Source organism: Gopherus evgoodei, unplaced genomic scaffold (genome assembly GCF_007399415.2).
Source record: "Gopherus evgoodei ecotype Sinaloan lineage unplaced genomic scaffold, rGopEvg1_v1.p scaffold_71_arrow_ctg1, whole genome shotgun sequence".
In the NCBI taxonomy this organism is placed as follows: Eukaryota; Metazoa; Chordata; order Testudines; family Testudinidae; genus Gopherus; species Gopherus evgoodei.
Genome location: NW_022060092.1, coordinates 46,104 through 59,782, shown reverse-complemented (window position 1 = coordinate 59,782; position 13,679 = coordinate 46,104). Strand labels below are relative to the sequence as shown.

General features: G+C 55.0%; 1 protein-coding gene across 1 annotated transcript in view; it reads right to left on the bottom strand.

Annotated features, from left to right (window-relative positions):
* Window positions 1-8,651: 8,651 nt before the first annotated feature.
* SEZ6L2 (seizure related 6 homolog like 2) overlaps window positions 8,652-13,679 on the bottom strand; it is a 32,989-nt gene continuing 27,961 nt past the window's right edge. Inside the window, 2 exon segments of the mRNA XM_030547831.1 lie at window positions 8,652-10,228; window positions 13,361-13,463. Coding sequence (XP_030403691.1) covers window positions 10,199-10,228; window positions 13,361-13,463 — 133 coding nt within the window. The 3' untranslated portion in view covers window positions 8,652-10,198.

Below are 13,679 nucleotides of genomic sequence, written 5' to 3'. Positions count from 1 at the left end.
GAGCCAAGGGGAAGGTGAGGGAGGGGGAGGGGCTGGTGGGAGGAGTCTGGGGCTGGTGGGAGGAGCCAGGGGGAAGGTGAGGGAGGGGGAGGGGCTGGTGGCAGGAGCCTGGGGAGGGGAGGGGGGATGTGAGGGTAACTTGAGGGCGTGGATCAGAGGTGGGGGAGCCTGGAGCAGCAGATGTGGGGAGGAGGGAGCCTGGGTGGGGGTCAGGGGTCAGAGGGCGGCTGGGGAAGGCAGATCATGGTGGAGGGAGCAGAGGTTGGAGCTTGGGAGGGTCCTGGGCAACCTCCCCCCCACACACACTCACAGCTGTGGGAAGCAGAGCAACACAGCAGGGAGCCAGCAGAGTGGAGGGAGTCGTCCTGGGCTCCGCACCACCCTAGGAACGTCCGTGCCCCTTTCAGTGGGTGCATCCCACGGGGGGCCAGCTGGAGGATGGTGCTGCTGCATACGAAGCATACAGCTGTGTAGGGTACCCCAAATTTCATGGTGCCCTACCCAGCTGCATATTCTGCTTATGCCTAAAGACAGCTTGGTCCTGGGGGCAGAGTCGGGGGGGGGGAGTTGGGTGGACGAGGTAGGAGTCACAGGCAGGGGGTCCTCGACAGGGATGGGGGGCTGCCTGGAAATAGAGGGTTTATGCAGGGACCCTTGTTAGGCAGTGCACTGGTGTCGCTGTCTCTCACTACCCCCATCCCAGACAGCTGGCCCATCCTCCCAGCAGGCACCGGGCCATCTGGTGTATTCCCTCTGTGAGCCCAGCCCAGCTACCAGACACGTGGGAACTGGGGTGGAATAAATGGGCCCTGAGGTCAGAGGTGTTAACCCGACCCTGTCCAGCATTGAACAGGGGGTGGAGTTTGGCATACAGAGATCTCAACCTGCCAGGAGCCACGGCAAACACCCTGTTCCTCAGCCTTTTAACCTTCTGTTATAGGTACGGAAAAGAACACAGAACTGTTAAAGCCTCTGAGAGATGAAGTATTACAGCAACTTTTGTTTTAACAACATCCCCGGTTCCCTTTGATTTTGGCCGTGAGGAATCTTTAGAAAATAAAAACCCACCTTGACATGACCATCTTCACCAGACGAGGGCACTCCCGCAGAGACGTCATGGACCAGGCCACCCAACTCCCCCAGAAAATCTGCTGCAATATGGAAATAAAAGCCCTGGAACCACACATCCCCAATTGTCACCCAGCACCTTACACTGGATCCCACATGGGATATCATCAAACAACAACAGCCCGTACTCAATGGGGAGTCCTGAAAAATCTTCCCTGAGCTCTCTTTTTGACCTTCAAACAACACCCCAAATCCCCTCTCCAAGTTCTCCAGAGGTGAAACCAGAAATCGCTGGGCCCTTGAATGAACTCGCACAGGAAAATGAAAAAAGACAAAAACACCACATCACCCACAGGTGAACAATTGTCACAGAATGATCGCTTCCTATCTGACTTCTCAGGCCTTGTCCTGAAAGGAAACCTACACAAAACTTTCAAAATATGAACCTGGAAGCTTAAATTCATAACTCTCCTGGACACAAAAATCATGGACTCAATAGAGACACTGGATTTATGGCTCATTACAACAATCTGAAACCCACTAACCCTCCATTGTCCTTGGACTGCAGAAGCGTTACCTGCCCACCTCACTTTGAATAGTCGCTTGCAACACGTGCTAACTCCTTGTGCTAAGCGATCCACGCTGCCTTCTATTTAGCTGTGACCCTCGGCGTACCTTTCCCAGCCCTGAAGGAGAGCTCTGTGGAGCTTGAAAGCTTGTCTCTCTCACCAACAGAAGTTGGTCCAATAACGGATATTACTTCACCCACCTTGTGGGCTGGTCTACACTGGAAATGTACATCGGCATAGTTACATCTCTCAGGGTTGTGAAAAACCCAGACCCTGGAGCAACGCAGTTGTCCCAATCTAACCCCCAGTGCAAGCAGTGCTAGGTCAATGGAAGAATTCTATCTCGGGGAGGTGACTTATGCGCCGATGCAGCGTTTTAGGTGTAAACATACCCTCAGTCTTTACATAGCAACAACTGTTCTTTTTGAGGCAAAGGGAAACAGTCGAAATAAGTTGGAGCTGCAGTTGCTATTGTTGTTAAAGTCTGATCCTGTTTCCTCCAAGACAAGACAAACAAAAGGAGAGACAAGAACAGCAAAGACAGATGACCTGGCTTCTGGTTGTTAGTTCTCACTTGCCACCTCCCTGCTGGAGAAACCTGGGTCCAGACCCCAGTGTGACCAGCCCCACTGAAATCTGGCAAACTCATGCCAGTATTGAGCTGTGCAGGACAGTGCTTTTAGCTGCCTCTCTGGTCACAGGCTCATATCTGGGTTGCAAGTTATACATTCTTGGCGGACTAAGCCAAAAGAGAGAGAGAGACAGGATGGTGAAGAAATAAGCTGGGGAAGGAAAAGGACGTGGTGCAGAGGAAGGTGACAAAGGGTGAGTGACACAGGGAGGTGACAAAGTCTCCCACCCCGGGTGGTGGTTAGGATTTACCCAAAGCAGGTAGAGGTGGCTACATCATCTGAGTCCCTCTCTGAGTCAGGCCGGTCATGACGTCCCTTAGGATCAGGACAGTGAAGGCCTAGCAGAGTGATGGTGGATGCCGGGGTCAGCCAGCATTGCTGCTGTTCTCCCCACAAGGTCTCTTTGAGGCCTCCAAAGGGAGTGGTGGCTGGAATAGCCTGTCCCCTCATTATTTTCTTCACCCATTTGGCCAAGTTTCGGATCATTGATTTCCAGTCCCCCACTTCTCTTGTTCACAGGCATAATCTGAATACAATTCTGGAGTTAGATCCGGAGGGACAAGAACAGCAAAGACAGATTTTATTTGGTCTAAATCAGTCTGTCACCCTTTCGCACCTTTGCCCGTCAGCATTTGCTGTCCTGGGTTACTGTGACATCTCATGAACGTTCACTCCCTTCTCAGTTGTGGTCTCAATTAGATAAAAACAAACTTTTGTTAATCAGTTTGCATAATGGATTTCCCCATTCCACCATCCTTGGGGCTCTTGAATTCTGGTGGCTTAACTACACAAAAGGGCTTGAGCTAAATTTGATTGTAGAGAATTTTATTAACTGTCCTTAAGAGCAACATATAGAGATAAGAAGGCAAAAATATTAGGAGTCTAGTTTGGCTAACAAACTAGAAAATTGGCCTGTATGATAATTGGCCTATCCAATTTTCAAGAATCGCATAACAACTAGAATAGAAAAGAACACTTATTCACTCAACATCTGTCCGGGGAAGGTCACTTTGTTTGGATTTTGACCAAGAGTCCCTCAGAATAGGGCCTCAGTTGTCCCAGGTGATTATCAACACTGGTGTTGCTAACACAGAGGAAAGAATAATCCAAAGGTAAAACATAAGACTGTCTGGTCAATTATTTGAATTGATAATCAAACTTTATAGCCAGGAAAGGTAAGAACAGGAGCTGATTACAGGAAAGTTACTCTGTACGGTTTGACATACAATGTTGAGAATTTATTAGTGTCCCAGCTTAATGTGCATAAAACATGGTGTAATGTCGGTGTTAGCAGCACTGGAGACGGGCCGCCATGTGAGCCTATATTTGGATGTGATGCCGCAGATCGCAAGTTTCTAGCAGTGCTAGAAGGAACATCTTGTAGAATTTTATACCATGATGTCGTTCGTCATAAGGTTTAGCGATGCACTGAGGACGAATAAGCCCTTAAGGAGCTGTTCAGCCTTAAGGATAGTTGGAATTTTGCCTTATTTAGTAACTTCCAGGGTACTGCTAATAGTACCCATGTGGCAAGTTTTCGCCTCCTCATTGTTTTCACTCATTATCTCACTGATTTTTATTCTGTCTGAGTGAACGGCCTAGCAATGTTATGAATGTTATGAATAGTACAGTTTTCTTCTGTAGTTAAACCTTTGACTCCTGTCATTATGGGTTGTGAAACCGGACCTGCTTGTTCACGTTCACAGTAACTAATGGGTCTTTTTATACCTTCCACCTGTTCCACCTTGACATTGCTGAGTCAAATAAACCCGAAACTGAGCCAACAGTTCCTGTGCAGTTTCCTACTTCTGAAACCGAGTAGTTTTGGGACCATTTGTGGCCCTGCTATCCAGGGCCGCTCAGAGGATTCAGGGGGCCCCCACCGCCAAATTGCCGCCAAAAACCCAGCACTTCAGCAGCAGGTCCCAGGGTGGAAGGACCCCCCCGCCACTGGTCTTCGGGGCACTTCGGCAGCGGGTCCTGGAGCAGAAGGACCCCCTGCTACCAAATTGCCGCCGAAGACCCGGAGTGGAAGAAACTCTGGAGGCCCGGGACCCGTGAGAGTTTTCAGGAGCCCTCCGGAGCAAGTGAAGGACCCCATTCCCGGGGCCCCAAAAAACTCTCGTGGGGACCCCGTGGGGCCCGAGGCCTGGGGCAAATTGCCCCACTTGAAATTTACAGCCAGGCAAAGTAAAGACCAATGCTGCTTGAGAACTTCTTTTGATTTAAGACCAGGCTTGGCAGAATTCGATTACTACTTGGATATGCACACTGATCTTGACAATCATTTGGGAACTGATAATTGCTTGGTTTCAACTTACCAGGAGACAAAGGCCCTACCAAAGATGGTGTGACATTCTATACTTTGGGGAAGCATCCTGGAACCCCCCTATTCCTCATTTTCATATAATCATGATCTTACATATAAAGCAGGCCTTGTATGGTATCAGGGGAGAGGTTCTGACAGTGATTTCTCCGTTCATAGATGTGTATCATTAATGCGTATGAAGTTACGAGAATTGTGTTGTGTGGTGATCACTAAAACTGTAAGTTGGAGAATCAGCCAGATATTAGCTCTCCAGAGGCAACAGCAAGGAAAGTAACCAACCCCTGGGCAGGTGGCAAACAACCTTCGCCAGCCATTGTCCAGCAAGGGAGCTTGGGTGCAAGGACTCCCCTGCATGAGGCTCCACCAGGGGAATTAATCCGCCTGGCCTGGAAACTCAGCAGCGCCCCAGACAAGCCTGGACTTGTGTGTTCCAAGCACGTAGACTGAGGGTGTAAAACTGAACAGAGGGGGCCCATGCTGGGCCTTTCTCCTTCACCCACCTCCGCTGCAAGCAACAAGGACAGTCTGAAAACTCCAACTGAGGGGACTGGCCAGATTTCAAGGGTGAAATCTGTGTACTATGAACTGCAATGTCCTGTGGGGTGATTAAAACTGCTTAATCTAGGTGTTACCCTGTCTACTAGGGTTGAGAGTTTGGACAGTGTGCTTATATTTTATTTCTTTTGGGAACTAACTCTGACTTATTGCCTATCACTTATAATCACTTAAAATCTACCTTTTATAGTCAATACATTGATTTTACTGTTTATCTTTACCAGTGAGATTGTTTGACGTGTGGGACAAATCTGCTCAGGTTCCAGAGGCTGGTGTATGGCCACTCTCCATTGATGAAGTGGGGAACCAATGAATAAATCTGCACTGCCCAGCTTGAGCAGTGCAAGACAGTATGTTCCCGTGGTGCAAGGCTGGAACCTGGGGGGATTTGGCTGGTCCCTTCTCTGTGTGATCCATGAGTGGCTCTGGGAGCAGTCCTGCACTCTGGCTGAGTGGGGGGCTCCACATGCTGTTGTGCTGAGTGATCACAGCGCCTGGAGGGGTTTGCTGCTGGTCACTGGCAAGTCATTGGGAGAGACGGCCCAGGCTGGAGAGAGGGGGCACAGCGGCCACACAGTCCCAGGCTGCACCCTGGGGATCCCGTCACAGACAGGTTCACTCTTCAGGCCCCCATCTCTGCTAAAAGTTCTCCACAGAGAGACGCACAGAGATTGGGATGGAAGGCGCCAGTTTAGCAGTTGTGTTCGGTCACTGGCGTTGGTTTGTCAATGTTTTAATCAATACTAAAACCGCTGGGATTAATCATTGCGGCGATTTGGCTTGGTCTTGAGTCTGGCGTCTCCAGAGGTATGTAAAAGAGACATTTGGTTTTTGTTGATACATATTGTCCATTCCTTGGCCACACTTTGGCTTCTTATGAAATATAGTCAAGAGACCAACTAACCAGCATCAGTCGGGTTTACTGTGCTAATTTCCTTCAGGAAAGAGTCCAGAAGATGCGGGTCCCTAGAAAGCCGTCTCATGCAGTGTTATGTTCAGCTTATGCAGCAAACAAGCCCCCAAGTTACTCCCCTACAGCCAGCTTTTTATACCTACCACTTTACACCTGCCAGGTACTGCATGCCTGACCTGAGAGTGGCTTTAACCACTCGCTCTGGTCCCAGGGCGTGTTCCTCGGCTCCCTTCATTTTCAGCACCTGCCTTCCAGGCCTGTGCCTAACCTAAAACACTGCTCTGTCCTGGTCGTCACAGCACCCCTATTGACTTAAGGCAAAAGTTTCAGTGACTGCAAGGGGATATGGGAAACGGAGCATAAACGAGCAGTGTTATTTAAAAACCATAGGCCAATGTAGGCTCTCTAATGACTATAATATTAGTGCTTAATGCACACTAACATCGCTGTGGTGTGGACAACATATAAATATGACATGTATACACAGCCAGGGCAGCTTCTACTGCGCCACAGGGCCCGCTTGGCGCCTTGTAATTGTCAGTTAAGGTGGCACCTTTGCAGAGTAATGTATGAAGCTGGGGGGCGGGGTGAGGCGGGGGGGGCTGGACGTGTGATGAAACACTCTGAGGACACCACCATTTCACCGCTGCTGGCTAAGAAGTTCAGGCGATCTCCCTTGGGCAACGCTCCCTGACGGGTTGGTCGGAGTAGTTCACACCTAACGGCCAGATGCAGCAGAAATCATTGTTTACCTTTTTATTCCCTGTTGCAATGAAGTATTAGCAATTATTAATTATTCATTTGATTTTGCTTGCGTGCGGTTAAGCAGCGTGGCAGTGTCACGCATATCACACACCCCGTACTGCAGGGATCGCAGTCAGCCCTCAGTGCCTTCAGTTACGGGCTTAAAGCTGGTCTCCACTAGGTTATAAATGATTCGCATTTGGTCTTGAGTTCTGGGGGTGAGACTGGACAACCCTCCTAACCCCGTGGTGCTGATTCCACAGCCCGATGCTCAGAATAGTTAATACAGGGGGTCGGAAGATAAATATATTTTTCAAATGACCTCTGTCCCAAACAGATAATCCAGATTCAGATAATCCAGCCACGTAACCACTCATTCCACCTAGTCTTGGGGCTTCCTATTTGAAAGATCCCATGATGCAGTAGAACCTCTGAGTTACGAACCCCCGAGTTACAAACTGACCAGTCAACCACACCCCTGTTTGGAACCAGCAGTACACAATCAAGCCACAGCTGAGACCAAAAACAAATACTGCACAGAACAGCGCTGTGTTAAGCGTAAACTAGTAAAAAAAAATCAAGGGAAAGCCACATTTTCCTTCTGCACAGGAAGTTTCAAAGCTGCGTTAGTCAATGTTCAGTTGTAAACTTCAGAAAGAACCAGAACGTTTTGTTTAGGGTTCTGAACATCCGCCATCCCCGAGGTATCTGTAACGCCGAGGACCGACTGTCGTGCTTCGCCCAGCCCTTGAGGGTTGCGCGCCTTTCTGAGAAGACGCTTTCTGAGTAATCAATGAAGACGTCCACAGTAACGATCCCTTTGATGGACGCCATAATCAAGCTCCGCCGGACGCCAACAAGAGAGATTTGAAAGCACAGGAATCCGCATGAACTCACCACACCTAATAATCAGGTTAAGAGTCAGAACTGGCCCCGCTGTGGGGCTTTGTAATGTTTCTACAGGTGCAGCCTCAGTTGGGTGTAACTGGGGCCTTTTTGAACTTTGCAGAACAACTTGATTTGGTAATATCATGGTATGCTGCAAAATATTAATGCTAACCAAACAAATCTCAGCAGGCTTCCACCTTTGCCTCCCAAGCACATGCAAATTAGCACCAAAAAGCCTGGGCCTGCGCCAACATGATCAGCCCCCCACTACTGCTAAGAGCTGATCCTGTGCAGCATCATGTGGCAGGGAGTTCCACAGGCCCACACCCTCTACACATTGTAAGCAACCAGCCTGCCCTAAAGAATTACCCCAGTTCAGTCCCTTCACATAGGGCCCCAAATTGGTCTCTGCAGACTATGCCCCCTCCTCACCCCCTTTGTCCCCTGTGATGAGTCAACTCACCGCTACAGCGTCTCCTCATGGTTGAGTGTGGCACCACAGCTCCACCCCACCAGACGCTCCCGTCCAACGGGCTCCCCGGCAACCCTTGATTTACATCCACCCTTCCATGGTCAGCTCTGGGCCCCTTGCAGCCCTCGCCTCAGATTGTCCCAACATCCTTATCCCCTTATATGGGGAGTCTCAACCCTTCTGCCCTAGTCCCAGCCCAGGGCTGATCGGTACCATCCCCACTGCTGTGGGCCCAGGGCTGGGGAACGGGCCCCAGGACACAGCCATGTGCCTCTGCCCAACCCTCCCTCCTGGGGTTGGCAGGACAGGACCCTGATCTCCGTTCGGGGGGGGGGGGGGGTGTGTCTGGTTGGCTCCAGGCAGCAGGGGATGGGACATGGGGCTTTGCCTGACCTGGGGGCACCAGCTCCGATGCGGCCCCAGGGCAGGGGACCAGCTGTTTCCTCCGTCAGCCCCCCCAGGCACCAGGAGATGCAGACCCCGCGGCTTTTACAAATGGTGCAGTTTATTTATTGCTCCAAAAGAAAGGTGAATGGAAAAACAGGACAATGAGGAGAGGGGGTGGAAAGGGGGGCATGGGAGGGGAAGGGGCCTAACCCCCCCAGCAGCTCCTCCTCCAGTCAGCCACCAGGGACCCAGGTGTGTCGGGGAAAAGACGATTCCTCCCCCCCACCCCCCTGGGGTGAAAGGTATTTAAAGGGACGTAGCAGAGGAATATGGGAACTGTCTCCCATCATTTCATTTTGACAATGTCCTTTTAAGGACAAAACGCAGGAGGATATAAATGACTGTACCCATCCCTTTAAGAATAACAGATAGGAGGACACTTTAAATAACATCCCTTTAAAGATAAGTGTCCTCCTGTTTTTTATCCTCAAAGGGGTGAGTATAGAAGTAAATATCCCCCCTGCCTTTATCCTTAAAGGAATGCTGTTCAACTAAATATCCTCCTGTGTTTTAATCCTTAAAGGGGAAAGGGTCAGTTGTAAATATGTTTCAGCCTTAAAGGGATGATGTTTAACTCAGTGTCCTCCTGTCTCTTTTTTGACTCCTTAAAGGGGTGGGTTCAGGGGTATCCATGGGCCAGTATTTTACTCTTAAAGGTAATGATTAAGAATTACGTTTAGCCTTAAAGGAGCATTGTGAAAATAAATCCTCCTCTTTTACCCTCAAAGGGACATGTTCAGGAATAGCTATCGCCTGCGTTTTATGCCGAAAAGGAGCGACGGGGAATTGTTTTTACCCTGAAAGAGCTATAGCCTCCTACCTTGAATGCCCTTAAAGGGATGCGGTGTAAACCACGGGAAGGTATTTATTGTTTAAGGGAATAAATATCTTCTGGCTTTTTCCTTCCAGGGAAGGACAGCGTCACAAGGTGGGGGCGGGGCGGGGGGGGAAGAGGCCTGGTTTGTTATTGGATGGTCTCAGACGATACGCTACATGCTCCAGAGCTCTGCGTCCTAATATATTATTGTAGGGTCTCCTGCAAACCCCAAGGCGGCTGCCCCCCTTAGTTACTACAGGGCCCCACAAGCCACAGGGCTTTGTGCATGGTTACTGCAGGGTGGGCCTACGTTATTGTAGGGTCTCCTGAGAGCCGTGGGGCTGTGTGCACTGTGTTGGGACTGTTTGTTAGTGTAGGGTTTCCGACAACATCCAGTTGTTTTTGTAGGGTCGGCAGCTCCCACCACCCAAGAGAGGGGTTTGGGGGGAGGGATAGAAGGACAGCTCCCCCCCCCCGCCAGCCATGGTCGAGTAAATAAATAAATAAATAAATAAATAAATAAACCGGGGGCGGGGTTATAAATTAACTAATTACCAAAGCAGAAAAGTGTGAGTGTTGGCACACAGACCTGGATATGTACAAAGTGGGAGGGGAGGTGTGGGGGAGCAAGGCATTCTGGGATGGCATGAGCAGAGAGATAGGACATGGCCCCTCCTCCACGTGCAGCCCCCCCTTCACACACCCCCGTCGTCTCTTCCCTTCCGCAAGACGCCCCCTCGCTCCGGACTGGGAACACGGCCCCGTCAGATGGACACTTCGTATTCCCTGGTGTCCTGCGGGGGCAGAGATGGGGGAAACACAGCGTCATTTGAGGAATCAGAGCCCCCCCATCCGTTCCCATCCCCCCGGCCAACACCTCCCCCCCACGCAGCCCCCTCATCCATTCCCAGCCCACCCCCCCGGCCAACAGTTCCCCCCCACGTAGCCCCCCCATCCGTTCCCATCCCCCCAGCCAACAGCTCCCCCCCACGCAGCCCCCTCATCCATTCCCAGCCCATCCCCCCCGGCCAACAGCTCCCCCCCACGCAGCCCCCTCATCCATTCCCAGCCCACCCCCCCCGGCCAACAGTTCCCCCCCACGCAGCCCCCTCATCCGTTCCCAGCCCACCCCCCCAGCCAACAGCTCCCCCCCACGCAGCCCCCCCATCCATTCCCATCCCCCCGGCCAACAGTTCCCCCCCACGCAGCCCCCTCATCCGTTCCCAGCCCACCCCCCCGGCCAACAGCTCCCCCCCACGCAGCCCCCCCATCCATTCCCATCCCCCTGGCCAACAGTTCCCCCCCACGCAACCCCCTAATCCATTCCCAGCCCACCCCCCCTGGCCAACAGCTCCCCCCCACGCAGCCCCCCCCATCCATTCCAATCCCCCCGGCCAACAGTTCCCCCCCCCACAGCCCCTTCATCCATTCCCAGCCCATCCCCCCCGGCCAACAGCTCCCCCCCACGCAGCCCCCCCATCCATTCCCATCCCCCCGGCCAACAGCTCCCCCCCACGTAGCCCCCCCATCCATTCCCATCCCCCCGGCCAACAGTTCCCCCCCACACAGCCCCCTCATCCGTTCCCAGCCCACCCCCCCTGGCCAACAGCTCCCCCCACACAGCCCCCTCATCCGTTCCCAGCCCATCTCCCCGGCCAACAGCTCCCCCCCACGCAGCCCCCCCATCCACTTCCATCCTCTCGGCCAACAGCTCCCCCCCACGCAGCCCCCCCATCCAATCCCATCCCCCCAGCCAACAGCTCCCCCCACACAGCCCCCTCCATCCGTTCCCAGCCCATTTCCCCGGCCAACAGCTCCCCCCACGCAGCCCCCCCATCCATTCCCATCCCCCCAGCCAACAGCTCCCCCCACACAGCCCCCTCATCCATTCCCCGCCCATCCCCCTCGGCCAACAGTTCCCCCTACGCAGCCCCCCCATCCGTTCCCAGCCCATCCCCCCCGGCCAACAGTTCCCCCCAACGCAGCCCCCTCATCCGTTCCCAGCCCACCCCCCCAGCCAACAGCTCCCCCCCATGCAGCCCCCTCATCCATTCCCATCCCCCCAGCCAACAGTTCCCCCCCACACAGCCCCCTCATCCGTTCCCAGCCCATCTCCCCGGCCAACAGCTCCCCCCACGCAGCCCCCCCATCCACTTCCATCCTCTCGGCCAACAGCTCCCCCCCACGCAGCCCCCCCATCCAATCCCATCCCCCCAGCCAACAGCTCCCCCCACACAGCCCCCCCATCCATTCCCAGCCCATCCCCCTGGCCAACAGCTCCCCCCCCCACAGCTCCCCCATCCATTCCCATCCCCCCGGCCAACAGCTCCCCCCACACAGCCCCCTCCATCCGTTCCCAGCCCATTTCCCCGGCCAACAGCTCCCCCCACGCAGCCCCCCCATCCATTCCCATCCCCCCAGCCAACAGCTCCCCCCACACAGCCCCCTCATCCATTCCCCGCCCATCCCCCCCGGCCAACAGTTCCCCCCCACACAGCCCCCTCATCCATTCCCAGCCCATCCCCCCCGGCCAACAGTTCCCCCCCACGCAGCCCCCCCCATCCATTCCCATCCCCCCAGCCAACAGTTCCCCCCCACACAGCCCCCTCATCCATTCCCAGCCCATCCCCCCCGGCCAACAGTTCCCCCTACGCAGCCCCCTCATCCGTTCCCAGCCCATCCCCCCTGGCCAACAGTTCCCCCACACACAGCCCCCCCATCCATTCCCAGCCCATCCCCCCCGGCCAACAGTTCCCCCCCACGCAGCCCCCCCCATCCATTCCCAGCCCATCCCCCCTGGCCAACAGTTCCCCCTACGCAGCCCCCCCATCTGTTCCCAGCCCATCCCCCCCGGCCAACAGTTCCCCCCCACGCAGCCCCCTCATCCATTCCCAGCCCATCCCCCCCGGCCAACAGTTCCCCCTACGCAGCCCCCCCATCCGTTCCCAGCCCACCCCCCCCGGCCAACAGTTCCCCCCAACGCAGCCCCCTCATCCGTTCCCAGCCCACCCCCCCAGCCAACAGCTCCCCCCCACGCAGCCCCCTCATCCATTCCCATCCCCCCAGCCAACAGTTCCCCCCCCCACAGCCCCCTCATCCATTCCCAGCCCATCCCCCCCGGCCAACAGCTCCCCCCCACGCAGCCCCCCCATCCATTCCCAGCCCACTCCCCCTGGCCAACAGCTCCCCCCCACGCAGCCCCCCCATCCATTCCCATCCCCCCAGCCAACAGTTCCCCCCCACACAGCCCCCTCATCCATTCCCAGCCCATCCCCCCGGCCAACAGTTCCCCCCCACGCAGCCCCCCCCATCTGTTCCCAGCCCATCCCCCCCGGCCAACAGTTCCCCCTACGCAGCCCCCTAATCCATTCCCAGCCCATCCCCCCGGCCAACAGCTCCCCCCACACAGCCCCCCCATCCGTTTCCATCCCCTCGGCCAACAGCTCCCCCCCACGCAGCCCCCCCATCCAATCCCATCCCCCCAGCCAACAGCTCCCCCCACACAGCCCCCCCATCCATTCCCAGCCCATCCCCCTGGCCAACAGCTCCCCCCCCCACAGCTCCCCCATCCATTCCCATCCCCCCGGCCAACAGCTCCCCCCCCCGCAGCCCCCCCATCCGTTCCCAGCCCATCCCCCCAGCCAACAGCTCCCCCCACACAGCCCCCCATCCGTTTCCATCCCCCTGGCCAACAGCTCCCCCCACACACCCCAATCTCTGTCTCATCCCAAAGCCCCCTCCTGCACTCTGAACCCCTCATTTCTAGCCCCACCCCAGAGCCCACACCCTCTCCCGCACCCCAACCCCCTGCCCCAGCCCAGTGAGAGTGGGGGAGAGCGAGCGATGGGGAGGGGGGCTGGAGAGGGGTGTGGGCAGGGCAGGGGGTGCTCGGTTTCCTGCAGCCCGGCGCCCCGGGGGCGACTCACCCCAGCCTCGTAGAGCGGGTTGCTGAAGTCGGACTCCACGGTGATGGGCCTGTAGCTGTGGGAGCTGGAGAACGAGAAGCCGAACAGGGACTTGCCCTGGAACCTGGGACAGAAACCTGGGGGGTGAGAACGACATGGGGGACCCAGACGCACCCCACAAGCGATGGGGCTCCCGCCCCTTTAAGAGTCTCAAGCTCCACCCCCAATGAATATCATTCCACCCCTCCCCTTTAAGACTCCAAAGTCCCGCCCTCAATGACCACCATGTCCCTTTAAGACTCATGGGCCCCGCCTTCCAGTGACTAAGTGCTTGGACACA